The following is a 21,591-nucleotide window of genomic DNA, read 5'->3' as shown; positions in this document are numbered from 1 at the left end:
ATTCTTAGTCCTGTTGTGCATTTATTATTTTAGAGAAACTGGTGGCTTCAGTTTCTTTATTGTAGGTTCTATACACCTACAATAGTATATAAAAGATCTTCTCAGGATTATACGGTATATATATATATATAGTCCTTTTGGTGAAAAAATGCTTTTAATTATAGTTGTGGTCAGAGGTTTACACGCACTCATCCCATCATGGCCATGAATGTTATGGTAACTCGTGGCTTTTTTTTTTTTAAACTGTTCTTTTTTCAGAGCATACAGCTTTCATGACCAGCTTTAAGAAGTGGGTGCACACTGGTTCTACACAAGCTACACCCACTTTAGAGGGAGGTTATTTTATCTACTTTATATTTTGCTGCTTGTGAATAACCCATTTTACAAGTTGATTGTCACATCTTGACCTGTAATGTATAGCTGGTAAATATAGTAGTATACAATAAGAGCTGCTGAACAAAAGTGCTCATGTCACATTGTTACACAGTGTTAGTGTAACCCGTTCATGCGTTACGCCTGTTGTTCTGCGTTGTGTTCTGGCGTGAAAGTAAGAGGCAGGAGACAGTACTGAGTCTTTGGCTCTTTACTGCACATCTGCAACACAGAAATATGCGTTCGATCTGTGTGTGTCATGCGACTGCCAGTACACCTCTCCTCCGGCCATGCTGAAAGGAGCTGAGCCTGCAGCTTCATTAATGTACATTAATGTAATGAATCAAATACAACAAATTGTTTTAAAACATTAACTTAAGCTCTCAAAAACAAAAAGCACAAAATAAATAATATGTCACTGAAAAAACATCAAAACAACTTATAAGAACAATAAATGAAAGACTGCATCTCCAAAACATAAGAACATCTCCATACCTGCAACACAGAAATATGCGTTCGATCTGTGTGTGTCATGCGACTGCCAGTACACCTCTCCTCCGGCCATGCTGAAAGGAGCTGTGACCGGGGCACACATGCACGCGCCTACGTCACCACGCAGCGCACACATGCACATGAACGCACACAGACTCGGATCACACAGGTAGGAGAGTGAGATGCAAAAATGACATATTTAATCCAAAAAAAAGAAAGTGTTTTGGGTGAAATTCACAAGTATTTAACACATATGTTACATTAGCTTAGTTTTATATGTGTTATAAGCCAAATTGTATAAAATGTATCAATTTACTTTCAGTAAATGGAAACATTCAGAAGATACACGTCTGTACACAGCTGTCCAAAGTAAAATGCACACAGGTAACTCTATTATGTAATCTAGTTATTTGGGATTTGAGCGCATTTGGTACTTGCACTGGTTACCTCACATAGTATATCACAATAGGTCCTGAAATTTGTTTCTCCTTTTATTATGTCTGTTATTTTGCAGGACATTTCTTGTTTGTGTTTCATCATTTCCTGATGGTCTTGGGGAGTATATCATAGCTGGCTATTTTGATGTCGGCGTCAACTACTACCCTGTCCACCATAATGTTTATGAATTTCAGTCTAAGCGTGCATGGTGCCCACTAAAGTCCTGAGTTGTTATGAGGATACGTGCGTAGACCTACATTTTTTAAGTTTGGCACTCAGTGATGATCTCACTCTGTGCTTAAAGTTTAAGCTATTAACCTTTACAACTATTAGCACTTACAGACAATTTAGAATTGCCAATTAACCCAGTGTATCTAAAAATAGGGGTCAGGTTCTCCTGGGAGGACAAAGCCACTTCAGCTAAAACAATGAATGACCAGGGTGGTAATGCAGCGAGTTTAAGTTGAACTAATGATTCATGTATAAACACAATTTGCAGGTGAGATTGTGCTTTTACTTTAGTTTGATTCTTGAAACCTAAATGCTTCCCCTTGTTAATGATTAATGAAGACAATGGGCTGCAGGGGCTCAAGGTTTGGAAACAACAGAACTGATCTTATGCAGTGCTTTGTAGGAAAAAAAAAACAATGCAAAAAATGTAAACAATGCTGCAAACCAACATTATAATAAATTCAATGTTTATTTCCACATTCTTATCCAGGTTTCGTCACGGTCTGTACATCTGTTATTCCAGTAACAGAGGATGGCGTCCCCCAAAGTGCCATCCAGTCAGAATGCATTGATATCACAACTAGCATGTTGTCATTAGCAGTTTAGCTCATTCATTTGGCCTTGATCAGAAAGACTTCTTTTGTAAACATGGACATTGAGAGAAAATCCTGATAGAATATAGAAAGGCCAACATCTTGAAACATTTTTCGATTAAACTGTAAAAAACAGGCAGGCATAAACAAACAGAACACAAGCTCATGTTGAACCATTCTAGGACGAGTGCAGTTTCAGGACATGCAGTGTTTTTACCTAATCCACACTGAGAGAGCGCTGCTGCCAAAGAACAGCGCCACGTCAGAGTCCACAGAACTTCCTTTCAACTAGTAAGTGAAGTTGTAGGACAAACAGGGTCACAGCAATTTCAAAGAGCAACCTCTGAGAATACCCAGTATTCATATTCTGAGAGAAAGAGACGACACCTGAAGCCTTTGTTGAGAACACTGATCTGCCCTTGGTAGAGTGTATAATGAGAAGGATGGCAGTGAAACCCTGTTGCTTTTTGTGCTGAACTAGGAAGAGGAAACATCTCTCAAAAAAAGACAAAAATGTCTCTACTAAAAGTCCCAAAACTGCCTAAAACTGTTCTGTTTGCATGACAGGTCTACAAATGATTCTTATGGGCTGGGGTGCCGTATCCAGGCCCTGAGCCCTCTGAGTTAAACTGCCTGAGTAGCTGAACTGTTTGCTTTGAAGTCTGTTTAAAATTGAGGTCGCATTCTGCATAGTTTCAGTGAAAAGTGAATTAATTTCCTTTAATAAATAACATCTGTTGCATAGAGGTTTGATGCACTCCTAGAAAAAAGCCTCTGAGGATAAAACCAAAACTCCCTTTAATTTTTTGGTCTTTTGTTTTTTCTTCATTAAACCTGCTGGAACTAACAGCCAGGTGGGTTGCGGCTCGTCTAGGAGTGACTCAAACAGAACCGCTGCTCGTTCTTCTTTAAAGAGTACTTCTGAAACTGCTCATTTGACACTGTTAAATGTTTCCATCTGGATAAGCAAAGACAAGAAGTGGAGGTAACAGGCAGGAAATTAAACAAGGGTTATCCAACCATGGCCTCTAATTTTAACATTTTGTAAATCAACAAAACACCTCAAAACACTTTTACAAGAAAAAAAAAACAGATATATATATATATATTCACATCATATTGCATAAATATGTGCTGGAATGAGGTTAATGAATCTCCTGGTATGGGCTGTATGTGCCGTGAAGTTAGCCCCAGTGCTCAGTAACAGATGAAGGAAACAAACAAAAAAAGTGTTTAGAACAATTTCCACTTGTCATGTGACTCCATAAAAGTGACTTGCAGATATAAAACATAATTTAAGTGGTACTGTTTACACATCTTGAAGGTACTGCAGCCTTACAATACATGTGGATGCTACACAAATTGCACAAAGCAGAGGTTGCATTATCTATGTACGATTTCCCGTATGACGGTAAAAACCCACCATGTCGGAACCCGCTCATGAGGAAAACAAATGCATCTTTTAGGGCAGAATTCAAGTAATGCGACAAATTCTGAGGTCAACGGGTAACATGTTGTGTACTGTTTCTTTGCAACCACTTACAGGAATAGAATATTCCTCAATGCAATGAGCCCAAACATATAAGAGGTAACTAATGTATTTTACAGTACAATAACAGCAGCACAGACTTTATGACTTTACTTTTTTGTTGTTTTTTAAGAGCCAGAGAAAACCTCTGTAAAAGAAAGTCAAAATATAAATGACATTGGCAAAAATGTTCGGAGCGTAAAGACGCGAGAGTCGTATCTTGGCAAAGAGAATATACAAAGGTGGACTGCATTGAGATGTAAAACTCAGAAATAAGAGGAATGTAGCTCAACACTGAACACGTTCAATAGGACATTCATTCAAACTTTATGTCAGAATCTATAACGCCTCTTGTTTTTAAAATCACTTGTGAATGTGTGTGTCCTATTAAAGTGCCTGAATGATCAATACAAACATAACAATGTAAAGAAAACAAACAAAAATGACCTGCATCCTCGGTAGTAGTGTACAGTACATATAGAGCTTTGGAAGCTTGGAGTTGGAACGCAGTAAGCCACAGGACAGAGGGCGCGTCCACGGCGCCAGCTGAGGTAGTAGTTTGACTGAACACGAACTTCCCAGGGACCCATGGTAGCAGCTTGAAGAGAGGTGTAGCTACCTGGAAATCAGAGTCACTGGGCTGGCGGAGTGGACCAGAAAGGAGAGGGGACTGTGGCTACAAAGTCCCCTCTCCTGTCACTGAAGGTCCATGTGCAAATGATTTTTTTTTGTCCCCTCAAAGGAAGTGTAACTGCTCCTATGAGTATGAACTGTGTTAAATCTGCTAGTCCACTGACGCAACAGATAAAATCTCTTTACAACATGCTCTTATGTCATCATCCATACAATAAGAAACATTCTCATCCCTGTTCCCAAGGTTTTCTAGGCTGTTTAAAAAAAGACGTTGAAGAAGTTTTTGTTGTATTTAACAAAGCAGCTTGTGTGCGAAGCTGTTCGACGCAGATCGAGCTGAGAGGAAACCAGCTAGGAATGGTTCTCTGTGAACAGGCAGCCTGATGGCGCAGTGCAGAGGTTAATGATGCTGCGAGAAGCCAACTGGATTCTGCCCTCACCCGATTGGCCTGGACCCACTAGGGCAGCTTCATGAATAGACCATTATCAATGGAGGGGACAGGCATAGGGCAGGGAAACTGGAAGAGACTCATGTCTGCTGTGAGGGCAGCCATGGCTGCAGGATCGTGCTCTATCTGTGTCCTCAGAGCAGGGTCAATCTTGTCCAGCCGTCGCTTGATCCTCTTTGCCTCCCTCTCGCGGATCAGCCTGGCCTGCCTCTTCTCTGGTGTCTCGTTGGCCCTCTTTAATCGCATGGCCTCCCTGTCCCTCTGCAGCCTGCGTGCCCGCTGCTCCTCCGTTTCCTGCATCCTCTGCATGCGCTTGGCCTCGCGGTCCCGCAGCCGCCTCAGCTCCCTCTCTTCTTCTGTCTCACACGCCCGCTTGTTCTTCTTTGCCGTGCGCTCACGCTCCAGACGCTGCAGTCGGGCCTCCAAGGGCTCGTTCTTCCGACGCAGAGCCCATTTTCGCATCGGTGACTGGGCCGCCACTAGCTGCTGATAAGCCACGCAGCTGTTGCACACCAGCAGCACTCCGGCAGGATACACTGGCATAGGGCTCAGGATATCAGGGATAGGAGGAAGGCCTGAAGAGGAGGAGTTGAGTGCATCAGGGATTGAGGCGAGGGATGGCCCTTCAGAGAGGAGACTATCGGGCAGTGAGGGAAATGCGGGTCCCTGGTCTGTGCACGGTCCTGATCCTGGCCCAGGGCCATGACATGGTCTGGGGCCTTGACACTGGCTTGAGATATGACCCTGCCCTTGGCAGGAACGTTGGGCTTGACATAGGTTGGGATTGGGGTTAGTTGCTTGACACGGGCAAGGACCCTGACACGAACTGGGACTAGGGCCCAGTCCATGGCAAGAGTCAGTGCAGGGGCCCGGGCTGCTCATGGGGCTGCTCGAGAGGGACTGGGACATGGAACTGGTGTCCCTTCCCCCAGTAAAATCCATCCTAGTTGTGTCGAGGACTTCTTTAAGCTTCTCCCTACGACAGGAAACATGAATCAGGTAAACATCCTTTTTTTTTTTCTTTTTTTTTCTTTTTTTTTTAAGTGGTCTGGACTCTTCCAGGGAAGCATTAGATCCCTGATAGAAAGCTTGCTCCTGTCTAAATCTTTAATGTGGGGATCATAGAGCCTTTCACTTGAGGTCTCCTAGACGAGATTTGTTTCCTGTTAAAAATAAACGTATTCATTTTATACTGCGTCTAAGTAAAATGCTTTTAGCTCTCTCACCGTCACTATAAACTAACTTTCATCTGAGTTTTGAACAGCTGGTGGGGTTTCTGTGCACACAGCCACAGCGTGCCTGAGATCACGATATCTGTGATATACTCTCTCGCTTACGTTACACAGAGACAAGAGCAGGAGGAAAAAAAAACACTAAACTATCTGAAACTAAGTGTTCAGAGCAGTCTGAAATCCGAGATTTCACCCCGCAGGGATTTTTTTCCACCAGCCTGCAACAAAGGCTTCATACATCAGACTGACAGGCATTGTTTTTGCCTTGAATTTTTGTTAGCCTGGCTCGTATGGTCACATATTTTAGGCAACAGTAAAATTTAGCTTCTGTCAAGCTGCGATGAGTTACATGACTTGAAACCACTTTGCTGCAATGGGAAGAGATGACTGATTCCATGTTAGTCGTTTCCCAAACCTTTTTGCTTCAGAGAGGAATAAGGGCCATGCGTCAAATGAACTCTGGCTAGCTCTCTGGAGAGAAGTTTAACAGGCTGTTAACAGCCTCAGAGGAGGTGACTGTTCAGAAAACACTGGTTGCCAGATGCTGGTTATGTTACTTTATTGTAGCTGGCTGGAACAACATGAAACAGCTTTTCCACGTACATCTAAGATACACCTTTTTTTGTCTCTCTTTAGAATAACAAGTATTTATGTTTTATTTTTCCAAACTTAGCAGCAAATGCTTCTGCCAACTGTAATGCTTCATGACTTTTCTCTTCTCTCCTTTTCATCACTTCACACTGCTTCTCCTTCTACAATGCGTCCTGACCTTGTCAGTGCTGTTTAAATTAGAAATGTAATGGTAGTTGCTAAGCAACACGCAAGTTTATTTCCATTAAATCTGTCATTGCAGTACTAATTTTATTCATCCCTCATGCTCTGCATTCTGTCTAATCCCACACTTGGAAAACCATTGCTCTTTCTCATTCTATTATAATGTATTAAAGAGAAAATGTGACTTCTTTTTACTCAATTTATATTTTCAAAGGTTCGACAAAAGAAAAGGTTTGTCTTTAAAAAAAAAAAGAAAAAAAGTAGCATGCAGTTTTTTATGTTTCTACATTACACTCCTGCCAGAATCAATTTTTAGATACTAGAAAAATTAAAAGGCCTCATTTTAAATAGCTCATCCTTCTGAATCAGTGGTGTCTTTTCACCTTGTCATAAAGGGACCACATATGAGATATTGTTTTAAAATTTTTTAAGATAAATGACATAATTAAATAATAAGCACTAAATAAACACAGAAACTTCAGGACCCAGTTAGTATAATTTTATCACAACATCTATATTCAATCTGCATTTAAGACCTGAGATGAGAGCTACAGCAGAGATGAGCTCAACCTGTTAAAGTTGTTGGTGTCTGTGAAGCGTGCACCACAGACAGCGCAGTTGGAGAGGCGGTCCTCGGAGTGGATGAGAAGATGGCGTCCAAGTGAGCCGGGCGAACTCAGGGCTCGCCCACACACTGGGCACACATAGCTCTTGGTGTTGCTCATCATAGTCGTGTGCTGTTACAAGACAGCAAACAGAGATGAGAAAAGCAGCAAACTTAAAAGATATAATAACTTTGTATTGCAGGCGATTATCAGTTTGCAATATGTTTGCAAAAGAAAAAAATAACAAAGGAAATATACATTTAAAATATTATGAACTTGAAAAGTAAAATTATAATATTTAAATTCATGTCTGCAACAGTTATAATTGATGCTGTGGTTGTTATGCATGGTAGTATAAATGCAAACAGCATACAGAGTTTAAAAAACAAAACTATGCAGCTATATGACAAAGTAGACAGATTGCAGAGCAGATAGGCTGCTGCCACACGGCTTTGAAAATTGCATTTCTTTTTTTGGTTCTGTACTAGATCGGGGCAGGTGAGACGATGTTATTCTCACCTGGTAGACATGGGAGATGAGCTTATCTGGGCTGCTGAAATCCAGCGGGCAGAGAGGACAAACAAAGTTGTTGCTGTGCTCTCCCCCTTCCTCGCTCTCCTGAGGAAAGTCAAGAACCATTTAAACTCGTTTCAGAAGCACATTAACACTACATTCAAATGATTTTACACCTACATCTTACAGTTGTAAATCACAAATCTGAATTCTGAGTTATTTATTAAATTAAGATTTCCAATTTGTATGATGGCAGTTAAAACGTAAAAGAGGCCTTGTTTTGGTCTGAAGCATTTTCACAAGTGGATGAAGATGTGTTGAGTGTATGACTGAGCAAAATTCCCACAAGTCCCGGTGACTCACTGACAGTGACATCACACTGTGTGCTGAGACAGATGTGACTCACAGAACATTTTCAAACAGAAGGTGCAGGCAGAAAACATATTGGTTGGACCTGGGGGTGTCTAATAACTCAAAGGGCACTTTTGAATAAAAATATTGGGCCAGACCTCTTCATCTTTGAATCCAGGTGTTCTCGAACCATTGCACAGGTCTAAAAAAATCAAACAGCCATATGGTCTGCCTTTACAAACATTTGTGAAAAAATGGTTTGCTCTCTGAATTCATGTGTGTTGCTGTAAAATGACGCCAGCGTTGCGAGGACAAGTCCGTTCATGAAATTTCTTCCCTCACAAACAGTCACGATCAGCTGTAAGCTGTATTATTGCAAAGTGGAAGCTTTTAGGAACCACAGCAACTCATCTGTGAATGTGACAGATCATGTAAAGTTACAGAGCAGTGCATAAAATTCACCAACGCTCTGCTGATTCAGTAACTGCATGTGGTTTCATGGCATGGGTTTCCATGGCTCCTGTAAATGTACTAAGTAGGTAGCCCACTACTCCCCCCACACTTTTACTATATTAGTGATGTCTTTTAACTGATTATTTATCATTTTCACTTTTATCTTTTCAAAGTAATAAAACAAAAATGTCAAAAGTTTATTATGTTAATTGTTATTTTGCATACAAATAGAAAGATTTTGGTGAAATATCACTACTTCCTTTCCGGTTATCTCAGGAGAAATATCTGCAATATTCTCTAGCACAGCACATTAGCTTTAAATTCACAGATGCATGAACCTAATTAAACATCATAAAACTGGAGCAGATGACAGGGTGGGCATCTAGATGCAAATTACGGTTCACATTGACTTGTTTTTCATGCACGACTGATGGATGAGAGTTGATAAATTCTTCTCACGCCTACCAACTCGTTTATAAACCACATATTTCATAATCAAACAGATGCAGGGCAGATACTTGTCTTCATTTTTTTTTTTTAATCTCTGTCGTGTTTTGTTTGTGTGTTTATTCCACACCACAACGTTACCAGTATGGTCTCTTCTAGTGTAATGCATAAGTTGTGTTCAAACTAATTGATGATGTGCCAAGAAGTTGTTTTCAAAGACGTACACAGTGAGAAATAGATAAAATTATTTTTCCAGTTATGAGAACCTTACCACAACCTTTGTGCGTGTTCCTTTTTTGTATTTGTTAGAATGAAATAAACATTATTGCCATTCAAAGCACCATCATAACAAACACTGGAGTGAAGGTGTCTAAATTAGCAGCCCTCTCACCTCTTTGACTCCTGCTCCTTGTAGGAGACACTGCGTTCTCTTGGTGGTCATGTGGTCGTCAGCAGAGGTGTTGGAGGACGAGTCTTCGCCGTGGTTTTCTGGGTCACTATCGCTGTCTTCTATGGAGGCAAACACAGCCCTATCAATACGGACAGACAACAAAACACAGGGCAGGGCTTATTCTCACTAACACCCCTCATTCCAAGGACATTCCTACAGAGTCCAACAGTCCTTCCCTGACCCTTCCCTCCATCCTGTACCTGAGAAGCTATCCTGCCCTTGGACTTCCTGGGAGTTGTTGCTGCAGCATTCACTGTCCTCTGTGAATTCGTCTCTGCCATCCATGTTAATAGTGTGCTGGAGTCCTGTGATGGTTGAAGTGTGGAATGGCCCTGAAGATAGAAAGACAGTAGAAGGACCGTCGGTAAGATTCTTGAAAAGTTGACTTTCTCACTTGTGGTACATGTAGAAAAAGCCAACAAGCTCTTTCAAACTAGGCTTCAAGACAAGACTGGAGTTGACCTTCTCATAGTCTTGAGACACAACCATAAGACCCGTCATGCCAGTATTAACAACATGTTGGAAATGGACACCAACAGAAACTGTACTACAGGCTAAATCAGCACTCCATCCTTCTAAGATTGGGAGCTACATTCAGCAAAGGAGAGTAGGAGTGGGCCTGTTTCCAGATAGACCCTTGTGGAACAAAGGAAAATGGCGAAAGCTGGTAGTTTTAGAACTCCAGTGGCAGGAGGCGGCTGCAAGATTTGCTAATCTTAGAAGCCCAACAGCAAAAGTGGATGAAGTGGGAAATATTGAATAAAGGGACAATCAACTGGAAACGCACTCAGGCACATCATGACTTTAATTAAAGTGAGCCTTTGTCAAGGCAGGTATACTCAGAGACACAACCAGGTGCTGAAGTCTCTGTCTATCAATGCCAAAAGAGCAGCACCACTGCCACTTTAAGAACAATGACAAAAATACCCTCCATCACTGACCAGGAAGACTTTTGAAGGAGGTTGTTACTAGAAAATGTTCTTTGATACAGGTCAACAGCTTATAATCCCATCAGAAATAGTTGCTTCTGCCCAAAGACCAGATCTGGTACTTTGGTCCACCACTCTCTGTATTGTCTACTTTATAGAACTAAAAGTACCATGGGAAAAAGCTGTGACACACTCAGCTGAAATCAGATGCAGAGCATTGAGGCTGGATAGCAACAGTTTAGCATTCCACAGTTAAACTTATTAAACACTTGGAGATGCACAGCCAAACCCTATGCCACCACCTTCAAGGTGATTCCAGGGAGTGCTTAGCGCTGCAGTCAATGGCTGTGGATGGGGAGGAAAGACCCCAGCTGTGCGCCAAGATGTTAGGGACAAACACCCACATCTGATTCGCCTGTGGTGGACCTGCCCCGGTACAGGGTGTACAGGGAGTGCAGAATTATTAGGCAAATGAGTATTTTGTCCACATCATCCTCTTCATGCATGTTGTCTTACTCCAAGCTGTATAGGCTCGAAAGCCTACTGCCAATTAAGCATATTAGGTGATGTGCATCTCTGTAATGAGAAGGGGTGTGGTCTAATGACATCAACACCCTATATCAGGTGTGCATAATTATTAGGCAACGTCCTTTCCTTTGGCAAAATGGGTCAAAAGAAGGACTTGACAGGCTCAGAAAAGTCAAAAATGGTGAGATATCTTGCAGAGGGATGCAGCAGTCTCAAAATTGCAAAGCTTCTGAAGCGTGATCATCGAACAATCAAGCGTTTCATTCAAAATAGTCAACAGGGTCGCAAGAAGCGTGTGGAAAAACCAAGGCGCAAAATAACTGCCCATGAACTGAGAAAAGTCAAGCGTGCAGCTGCCAAGATGCCACTTGCCACCAGTTTGGCCATATTTCAGAGCTGCAACATCACTGGAGTGCCCAAAAGCACAAGGTGTGCAATACTCGGAGACATGGCCAAGGTAAGAAAGGCTGAAAGACGACCACCACTGAACAAGACACACAAGCTGAAACGTCAAGACTGGGCCAAGAAATATGTCAAGACTGGTTTTTCTAAGGTTTTATGGACTGATGAAATGAGAGTGAGTCTTGATGGGCCAGATGGATGGGCCCGTGGCTGGATTGGTAAAGGGCAGAGAGCTCCAGTCCGACTCAGATGCCAGCAAGGTGGAGGTGGAGTACTGGTTTGGGCTGGTATCATCAAAGATGAGCTTGTGGGGCCTTTTCGGGTTGAGGATGGAGTCAAGCTCAACTCCCAGTCCTACTGCCAGTTTCTGGAAGACACCTTCTTCAAGCAGTGGTACAGGAAGAAGTCTGCATCCTTCAAGAAAAACATGATTTTCATGCAGGACAATGCTCCATCACACGCGTCCAAGTACTCCACAGCGTGGCTGGCAAGAAAGGGTATAAAAGAAGAAAAACTAATGACATGGCCACCTTGTTCACCTGATCTGAACCCCATTGAGAACCTGTGGTCCATCATCAAATGTGAGATTTACAAGGAGGGAAAACAGTACACCTCTCTGAACAGTGTCTGGGAGGCTGTGGTTGCTGCTGCACGCAATGTTGATGGTGAACAGATCAAAACACTGACAGAATCCATGGATGGCAGGCTTTTGAGTGTCCTTGCAAAGAAAGGTGGCTATATTGGTCGCTGATTTGTTTTTGTTTTGTTTTTGATTGTCAGAAATGTATATTTGTGAATGTGGAGATGTTATATTGGTTTCACTGGTAAAAATAAATAATTGAAATGGGTATATATTTGTTTTTTGTTAAGTTGCCTAATAATTATGCACAGTAATAGTCACCTGCACAGATATCCCCCTAAAATAGCTAAAACTAAAAACAAACTAAAAACTACTTCCAAAAACATTCAGCTTTGATATTAATGAGTTTTTTGGGTTCATTGAGAACATGGTTGTTGTTCAATAATAAAATTATTCCTCAAAAATACAACTTGCCTAATAATTCTGCACTCCCTGTATTGTAAGCAAAAAGTCACAACACCTAAAGATGCTGAGAAATACAAATGAGGATGTGTCCCTAACATATCCTGGACATTGATAGAACAATAATCTTATACAGAGGACAACTACTACCATCTGGTTCTATGCGTCAAAATCTTGGGCCATAATAGTGTGCCTTAATAGTACTGCAGGTATACTTTTTGTGCAGTTAAATATTAAAAAGCCATGACTGACAGTCACTGGCCTTCAGCCTGACTGCAGCTGTTGTTGGAAGGAGTTAAAAATGCCAACATGTTGCCAAGGAAGCTAAAGAGGCACCTGGAATCCTGACATAACTTCAGAGAGAAATCTCCACTTCAGCAGATGCTGGATCAGAACCAGGGACAACAAGACTGCCTGTTGGATTGTGTATGACAGAATCTGATGAGTTTAGTGCAGCCTATAGTGAAGCACAAAAAGAACTGAAGGCTTTTTGCTCAAAAATATCTTCATCTGACTGCACAATCAGAAGAACTGATGATATTCCAAATGAGGCTTCTTTTATAGGTATACCTTGAAATTTTGTCCTGCCTTGGGCACAAAAAGAAAACGATTCTGAGCAACTGTCTCTACCCATACATTGTACCCGGCATATGAAAGCTTTATCTCCATAGCAACTTCATTACAGCATCCGCTACTGTAGTGTATCACAAGAAGGTATAAATCTTTAAATCTTTTAATAGAAGTGGTTTCACCTATTGCTGAAGTTCCATGGTTTGATCACACTTAATGTGGATCACGCCATCCAATTACAATTAAAAAATCTTGAGATTATTGCAGAAATATAACACGCTAATGAAAACAAAACCTATAATCAGAGCAAAACTGATAGAAAGCTGTCCCAGAGAGTAAATTATTGAAACCATTCTACCTTTTTCTTAGCACTCTGGGGGCGCGATCAGCTTGAGAAGAACTTCTTAGCAGATTCATCTGGTTTTATATGACCTATACAACAAGCAGCAGGATTCATACAAAAGCAGCGAGACAAGCCCAGTTGCATATATGCATGCACATTTACTTCATTTGCATCCCAACCCCCACTATTTTTACACACATATACAATCACAGATACATGCTAGCTGTTCCGACAGCCATGCTGCAGTCCCACGGGGGTAGCAGCCTGCACTGTTATCCTCCAGCTAACTGCCTAGCTGCTCCGTTTCTCTCTCTCTCCTTCAGTACCACCCACACACTGAACAGCCTGGCTCGCCCTCTGTCCTCCCAGCTTATATATGGAGCTCTGTCTACTTCTATATCTTTACCATCAGCTCCGAGGGGGAGGATAAAGCTTTGCACCATGACAGCCCATATGTAGCTCATTTCACTTGCCGCGATGCCACACTTTATTGTACACAGCGGCCCTTTTTGGCTGCAGGATGCGATGCAATCCCTTCACTTTTCTTCTTATTACACTGGACTCCGCAAACGCTCATTCAACTGCCAGCACTGCTCCTTTGGATGCAGTCTTGGTGAAAACTCCTCTGGCATTCACACATAGGAACATCACCACTTGAGATAGCGAAAATTAATGATAGCTTAAAATCCAATTTTCTTCCCTTGTGTGCTCCCTCTCCATTTACACAGATCAGAAGATGGGAGAGAGAGATCCTGACTTCAGTTACCTGAGACTGGCAGAAGTAATTACAGCATTCATCACAATCCTGAGGTACTGTGCACGGTGCACAGACACACACTTTCTCTTTTATTGTGTGTGTGAGCAAGACAGAAGTATAATCTTAAAGCTAGTCATTTGGCTACTTGTGAGAAGTTGGTATGTGAACACAGTTTGGGCACTTTTCCCACAGAAATCCAAGCATTCGTTAGAGTGGGTCCGAGTATTGAACTGTGAACTACTACAACAGGCTGGCTTCTCGGCACATAGCCAATGATTGATGTGTGAGAGATACCCATCCCCCCACCGCTACGGTTCTGTCTGTACATCTGTCTCTCCTTGCTCCCCCCCGCCGCCACCATCACCACTACCCACCCTCCTCGCTCCCTCAGTCTCTAGCACTGCGATGTTATCTCTGAGTCTGTGTGTCTGTAGGCAGGAGGTGACGCAGTGTCTGACTGAATCCAGACAAAGAGACAAACTCATCAGCCAAGAGACACACACAAGAGGGAGAGGGCTGGTTGGGGGTTGGGGGGGGGGGGGGGGCAGGCCGGGGGTGGTAGGGTGACGGAGGGGTAGCGCGCAAAACAAAACAGACAAAAGACAGAATGCCAAAACTCTACTCAAACACAGAGCAATGGGGGTCCTGTTGAATTCAAAGGCCCCTCCTTCTCCTTTTCAGCAGCCATCCCCTCCAAAAATGCACACATGCAGACACACAACACTGTCTGAATCTGCAGAAGTACTGGGGCCCCCCCCTCTTACGTCCACAGACTTTCTGGAGAACAAGGACGGTGGGCCAGACATCGGATCAGTTCTCACCACGAATAACCTACATGTTTAGATTAGGATTTTGCTTCAACTACAAGACTGACAAACACCTTGTAGCCACACGAGACTCAAAGTTGGATTCATAACAGCCCCCCCACCTGAGAACTCAATTTCATAGTTGGATCAACAATACATATATAATGTGAAATATTCTGAAATAACACCTTATTTGTTATAATTAATACTAATAAAGGTTTTCAGAACTTCTACATTTAGGTACAGAAAAATTATGAAACCAAAGCCTCACATATACTGTTACACAAATATACTGTACTTCCCTGACAGGCATCCACTTGACACCACGAGGGTATGCACCACCACCTCCAAACAAAATACTTTTATGTAATGCATAAAAATCTTGAGTATTGTTGTACATCAAACTTAACAGCTAGACAGACACCGCTGTTGTATCATTGTCTGGAATTCCCTGTGTGTGTGTTTGTGTGTGTGTGTGTGTGCGTACTACTGAGTGTGTGCATTTGTGTGTGTGTGTGAGCATGTGCATGTGTGTCAGCCCGCCTGCCTGTCAGACTGTCTCCCTGCCTGTCTGGTCTGTCAGTCTGTCTGGTCTGACCCACTCAAAGGGGACAGCTCTTTGAATGCAATTCATACCTCACAAGAAAAGACAGGTAAAACAAATCATGGTGAGGAAGAATGAAAGTTGGTGTGCAAAAGGTGTCCTTCTGCACTCACAAGAATTTAAAAAACAAACAACATATTATACAACAGTCTTGGGGCCTCCTGAGGCCTTTCGCTCACTCTCAAAGGTGTTTCAGAGCAACAAATGAGCTCATTAGCTCACAGGGATGACTGCGGTCTGCAGCAAGTGTGAGATGCATTTCTCCAGAAGTTTAAACAAACTCTTTAGAAAGGAGGGTCGCAGCATACTTCAGTAGATTACACTGGGCAATCCCCTTCAGTGGACAAAAACTAGCTTAAGATAAGAGGTCAGCAGGGTAAGCACTGACAAGAGCATCCTGGTAGAAGATGAGTCACCAACAAAATATCTACATTAGAGGGTCTCCCAAGAGCTCCTGAGATCTGCTTCAATAAATTTATCTGTGCTTTATAAAAATATGACACTATTTTAAAATAGAATTTGGTCAACAAATGTCAGTAATCCAGTCAGTATGCATTACACTGTAAGCGACCAGTAAGCCCAAGGTCCCTTCTTTAAATGGAAGAAATTACTATTTAGCTAAAAAATTATTTAACAGATGAGCAGCAAACCATCACATATAAACAACAGAAACCAGATGTTTGTTTATTCAGATGACTGCTTACCATTAAAATAAAATCTTAATTAAAATCTGGGATGGAAAACTAAGATGTTGAACAGAATTAGAAAGTAAGCATGAAAAGTGTTTGTGTAGTAGAAAAATATTAGACGTATCATTCAATAAGGGAAGAAAGGGGAAATAACAGAAACACTCTTGCATACAACACAAGGGAAGTCTTTCTGCTTGTGTGCTCAGTAATGCTCTCCTGCAATCTTGTCCTAAATCTGAGCTGTCAGAGAAAACTGAATCAAGTGCACGCATAGCTACTGTTTGTACAAGCTGAAACCTCTGTCCCTTCTGTTCATGGTTTAGTCATAGGTGGGGGGTTTTTTGTTTTGTTTTTTTAAATGCCTCATACTTTTTTTTTTTTTAAAAGAGCAGATAACTGACAAAAATAACATCTCAAAACTGAAACCAGAAACATGGTTAGCCACAAGCCTTGATACCTAAATTAACTGAAAGATTCTTTCACACAACATTTCTAGTCAATATAAGCTTGTCGGCCTTAAAGGAGAGATATTTATAAAAAATATTTTAAGCCTGTAATCAGCACCAACAAGTAATAAGCTCCACTATTAAAATACAAGTGATAGTGGCTACTTAAATTATTTTTAAAAATGTACCAGGAGTGTGCTCTTTCACATATTATGTAACACATTCAGTTATTTGTCATTACATGCTGCAATAGTGTAGCTTGCATTGTTATAAGCTTGTGTACCTGTATGTGTGTGAGTACTTTGGCAGGTGTTTGTCTGTCTGTGGGTAGCTTGTTGTTGTGATTTGGCACTGTATAAATAAAATTGAACTGAAGTGAAAGACAGTGCCAACAACAGTACTAATCACACACACAAAACTTTACAGATGAGATCTAAATGAGGCCGAGTTTGAGATTGTGTGTGGTGCGGCGAGTATTTGCATTAAAGTGTAGTAATGCCTTCTGATCACCAGACAAGGTTTTTCCTGGCTCAAAATTGGCCTTTTGGGGATGACGCCACATACAGGTAAGGTGAGAGTATTGGGTATCTTACATATCTTAGTTATTTTTAAACAACTGATAAATGAAAAAGCGAGTCGGGTTAAAGACTAAATTTAACCCTACATAAAAACTGACTGATAGTTTTATCACTGTGCGAGTGGTTTTTCTGTGGTGTGGTAAACACTAAAATTATGCTGGAAAAACCTTGCAAGATGGTCACTATTGATTTTCTAGTCTGTTGAGTGCATCTGACCTGAGCTTGCTCTCACTGCATTTATTGCCCATTTTATGCCCGTTTCTTTTGTTTTCATATACCTGTAAATAATAACTGTGGTCAAGTGGGACCGCACTAAGATTGGATCAAAGTGGCTGCATCACCCGTCAACACGCTGGCATTAAGTATGCATGGTTATTACTGCATTATTACCAAGCATGATAGAGTAGCTATTATTGGTTTCTACTTGTGATTCTGTGTGTGTCATCATGGTAAAATGTACCATAGAGATACCTCAAACTGAATTTCGAAAATGCTGACAGTTGTTTGTATATGTGTCTGTGGGCAAATTTTTCCAGTGCAGTAATGTCACAAAAGCTGTAAGGCGCTGACACAAAACATTACATATCTGTATTCTTCAGCGAAATAACGGTTAAGTCAGAAGATGGGTGTGGTCCAACTCATGAGTGCTGAATACTTAGTACTAATGAGTCTAAATGTCAGTATTCTGGCATGTGTCACAACTTGTGTGATCCCACTGCAAGATGGTCTCTAGTTATAGGGCTCATGGGCTGGATCACACAAGTTTACCAGCTTGGCATCAACTACAAACCTGCCACATTTCATGGCTTTATCTGTTATTTTGGCAAAACCTGTTCCCAAATATACACATTTTGGCACATTCCAAAAAGGTTTTTACCTTCAATACAAAGAAAAGTCACCAGGACTGTAATATTTAAAAACCCCCAAAAAAACCCAGTAGTCTTGGTAAATGGGGGTTGATTTACTCAAACTTAAAATACATGTTTGTTTATCAAATAATCAAAGAATTCTGATAAGGAAGTTACCACTCTTTGCATTGGCTCTATGTGGACCAATCACACTTACAGCCACCTCACAAAATCCAACTTCCACCCATGAAAAAACAAACAAACCCAAAACTCAATGCATGCACAAAAGCACCTGCCAAAATACTCAAAACTAATTCTGTGGTAGTTCCTGCAACAGTAGGTGTCCTGGGACTGCATTTTAAAACTATGATACACATGCATATCTTTTTGGACAATCTTCATAGAGTTAAAATACTCCCTAACCCCTTACCCTCACATTAACCATCACAATTAAAGTGCTAACCCTAACCTACCTCTACCTCAAAAAATAAATAAATAAAAACAAAAAACAACTTTTGAACCCCAAACTGCCTTTTGCCTAATTCCTGGTTCTTTAAAAGCTGTCTGGCAACACAAATATCATTAGTTACGATGTTTATATCCTACAAATATAGATAAAACAAACAAACAAACACACACGGAGAGAGAGAAAACTCACAATGCTTGCCTCGCAGCGTGATCATGTCAACCGACCCAAGTATACACGGATAGCGCAAGTGTCATCAATAAAACTCGTGAAATAGTAAGAGAGACAATACCTGAAATACCTACAGTTAACTTTGAAGGGGTTGGTCTGTTTTCGCCTGGACATATTACTGCCCAAACCGGTTGGAAAAATTGAAAAAAAGAAAAGAAAAAAAGAATATCCTAACCCCGGACGGTCCAAGTATGTTCAGAGGGAGCAGATGATGAAGAAAATAATAATATAAAAAAATCAAATCGTTTAGATCAGAAACTGGGTCGTTTTCGGAGATTAAAAAATAAAAAAACGGGCACATTTAAGAGTCACATTCTTGCGGTCTTTTTTGTTGTTGTCTTTTTTAAAAGCCCCTTCTTCAGCCGATTATCGGGTTAAGACGATGTCCAAGCCCGGACAGAGAGACTCCGAGCAGCTCCGAGCTGCTCCGATCCCGATCCGCTGGCACCCGCGCACAACTGCAGCGCAGCACGAGCTCAGCTGATATCTAAACGTAAAAGGAATGAAGCTAACGTCGAACAGCATTGTGGGATGTGTAGGGACGCAGGGGAGTTCAAGTGAAAGATACTATGCTGCATTCAGGTCGTGTGGGAGAAAAAAACCCGACCATGTTCAAATATCAATTTAAAGTAAGTAAATTTCTGTGGGCGGTTTTGACGAAGCAATGATTCCTATTTAACTTCATAAGCTCTGTAACTATAACCTGACAATGACACCTCAACTAATAACTAATAAATATCCATCCAAGGACTACTCAGCACATCACATCCCCAATAAACACTATCATAAGAACTCACCTACGCATCTGAAATCTACCGAAAATAAATGAATAAATAGATAGATAAATAAAACATAAAAACAAACCCATAATCTGAAAGGACCTTGAAGGATTAATGTGTCAAATCATATTCTTAGGTTAAATTATTGTTCTAATCATATTCTTGTATTATGAATATTGTTATTAAATAGAAAGGGGAAATTAATGTTCAAGCAATTATTTTGCACTTACACATTTGATAAGTCAGTTACACTTTTGAGTTCATGTTGCCATTAGACAAAGAGTACAAACACAACATACAACGGGATGCTGCATCCTGTCACAGTGACAAAGTAAACTTTTTTTCCTGCTGTATGGCCAAATGAAGAAACTGACAACATACAGAAGCCTTCTAGAGTGATTCTGGACAACCAAATTTAAAAAAGAAAAGTACAGTATGCAACAAATAAATAGCACATCTTTAGATTTACAACAAACAAAAAACTAAACTGAAAACTGCAACGACTCAGTTCTGTTTAGTACAGATATACACTCAGTATTTCTGTAACTTACATTATACAATATAAGTCTTTTGTTTTACACAATGAAATTATGTGAGAGCGGCAGTCCAGGGAGTGTGCTAGGGCCTCATAGGAGAATTTTTACAATAAATACACACATAAAAAAATATATTCAATTTGGCATTTTTCGATTAACAGGGATATATTTTTAAGATTACCACTAAAGTGTATAGATAAACCTATAGGATAGAGGTACTTTTATAGGCTAAATAAAATGATCATCCAGTCCTTCACTTTCCTTGAGTGAAGTGTGTGTGTGTGTGTGTGTGTGTGTGTGTGTGTGTGTGGGGGGGGGGGGGGGGGGGCAGTTGTAGCCTATCCCAGTCAGAGTCAGGGTATACCATGGACAAGCTGCCAATCTATTGCAGGGCTAACCCATAGAGACAACTATTCAAACTCATATTCACACTTGAAGCTAATTTAGGATCACCAGTTAATCTAACCCCATGCATGTCTTTGACCTGTGGGAGGAAGTTAAGAGTTTTCGGAGAGTGAACCCACCATACAGATGTGGAAAGAACATCCAGAAAGGCCTCAGACTGAATTTAAACCAAGAAGCTTCTTGCTGTGAGGCGACAGTGCTATTTCAAATAATTAAAAAAAATACATGAACATTTACTTTTTATTATGCATATATTTTTTATTCTAAAATGCACAGAGATGCCTCCACTGATTGGACACTGACAAAGCTGAGAGTATTTTTCTGTTACAAAAGCCTTACTATTTCTGAGCCTCTCGCACAGTTTGTGATACCTTTGTGCTCCCTTTAGCCATAATAGGAAGAAAAAGTAGTGCTACAATTGATCATGACACTTGTAATTTCATTTTCAACTCTCTTTCTAACTGCATATCCTACAGTCAACACTAGATGTCGCTACAAACCGTTGGACTGTCAATGTCATAACATTGCATGTAGTCGTCATCACTGACTGCCACGAGTAAACTGACCGCAGCACCACATTGACCGGGTGAAAATGTACTCTTCCGCACGCTCGAGCAAAAATATGCCATCTCAACATAATAATCTCGTCAGGTCATGAAATCGCCTTTGTGAGGCAAGTGGCAGATGACACACATTCAGACGCAAACGGCACGTCACGTTATGCACTGTTATTTAGATATCCAGTCAGTGAGTACAACGGGATAACATCAGCTAGCTGGCTAATGATAACAAGCCTAACGTTAGCCCATTATAGTTACTGTGAGAACGATGGAAGCGAACAAGCCACACAGCAATTAGTAAATGATAAGAAAGGGTTGAGTACAGTCACCTACCTACATCTCCCATCATAATGAAGACATAATTCAACTATTACCCATGTTGTCCAGTGAACATATGAGGCAGGAGTCTCGAGTAAGGGGCACAGACTGTGATTAAGTCCTCCCGTACAGCTAACGTTACTGTACGCTGATGATAAACATGAGCTCTTCTTTCGCGAACCCCTTGCGATC

At 41.1% G+C, this 21,591-nt stretch overlaps 1 protein-coding gene across 8 annotated transcripts; it reads right to left on the bottom strand.

Moving 5' to 3' along the window:
- Window positions 1-2,001: 2,001 nt before the first annotated feature.
- On the bottom strand, window positions 2,002-21,588 carry znf821 (zinc finger protein 821). 8 transcript variants are annotated; one of them, XM_080885269.1, is made up of 6 exons: window positions 21,456-21,588; window positions 9,763-9,894; window positions 9,503-9,621; window positions 7,867-7,965; window positions 7,313-7,479; window positions 2,002-5,712 (listed from the first exon to the last, which is right to left on the bottom strand). In XM_080885269.1, the coding sequence occupies exons 1-6, from the start codon at window positions 21,457-21,459 to the stop codon at window positions 4,746-4,748; spliced, it is 1,488 nt and encodes a 495-aa protein (XP_080741395.1). In that variant the 5' UTR covers window positions 21,460-21,588; the 3' UTR covers window positions 2,002-4,745. The 8 variants fall into 8 exon arrangements, with proteins under 8 accessions (XP_080741395.1, XP_080741394.1, XP_080741396.1 ...); XM_080885268.1 differs by having other exon boundaries at window positions 21,415-21,550; XM_080885270.1 differs by lacking the exon at window positions 21,456-21,588 and adding an exon at window positions 18,863-19,280.
- Window positions 21,589-21,591: the final 3 nt, after the last annotated feature.

This window comes from Rhamphochromis sp. 'chilingali' (assembly GCF_963969265.1).
Source record: "Rhamphochromis sp. 'chilingali' genome assembly, chromosome: 6".
NCBI classification, from domain to species: Eukaryota; Metazoa; Chordata; class Actinopteri; order Cichliformes; family Cichlidae; genus Rhamphochromis; species Rhamphochromis sp. 'chilingali'.
This window is presented reverse-complemented; position numbering and strand designations above follow the sequence as displayed.

Coding starts and splice junctions, on each gene's coding strand:
- znf821 (XM_080885265.1), bottom strand. CDS start 18,915: ATGTCCAGGCGAAAACAGACCAACCCCTTCAAAGTTAACT. Junction 7,966..9,502: donor AAGGAGCAGGAGTCAAAGAG/GTGAGAGGGCTG, acceptor GACTTTCCTCAG/GAGAGCGAGGAAGGGGGAGA. Junction 5,713..7,312: donor GACACCAACAACTTTAACAG/GTTGAGCTCATC, acceptor TTCCTGTCGTAG/GGAGAAGCTTAAAGAAGTCC.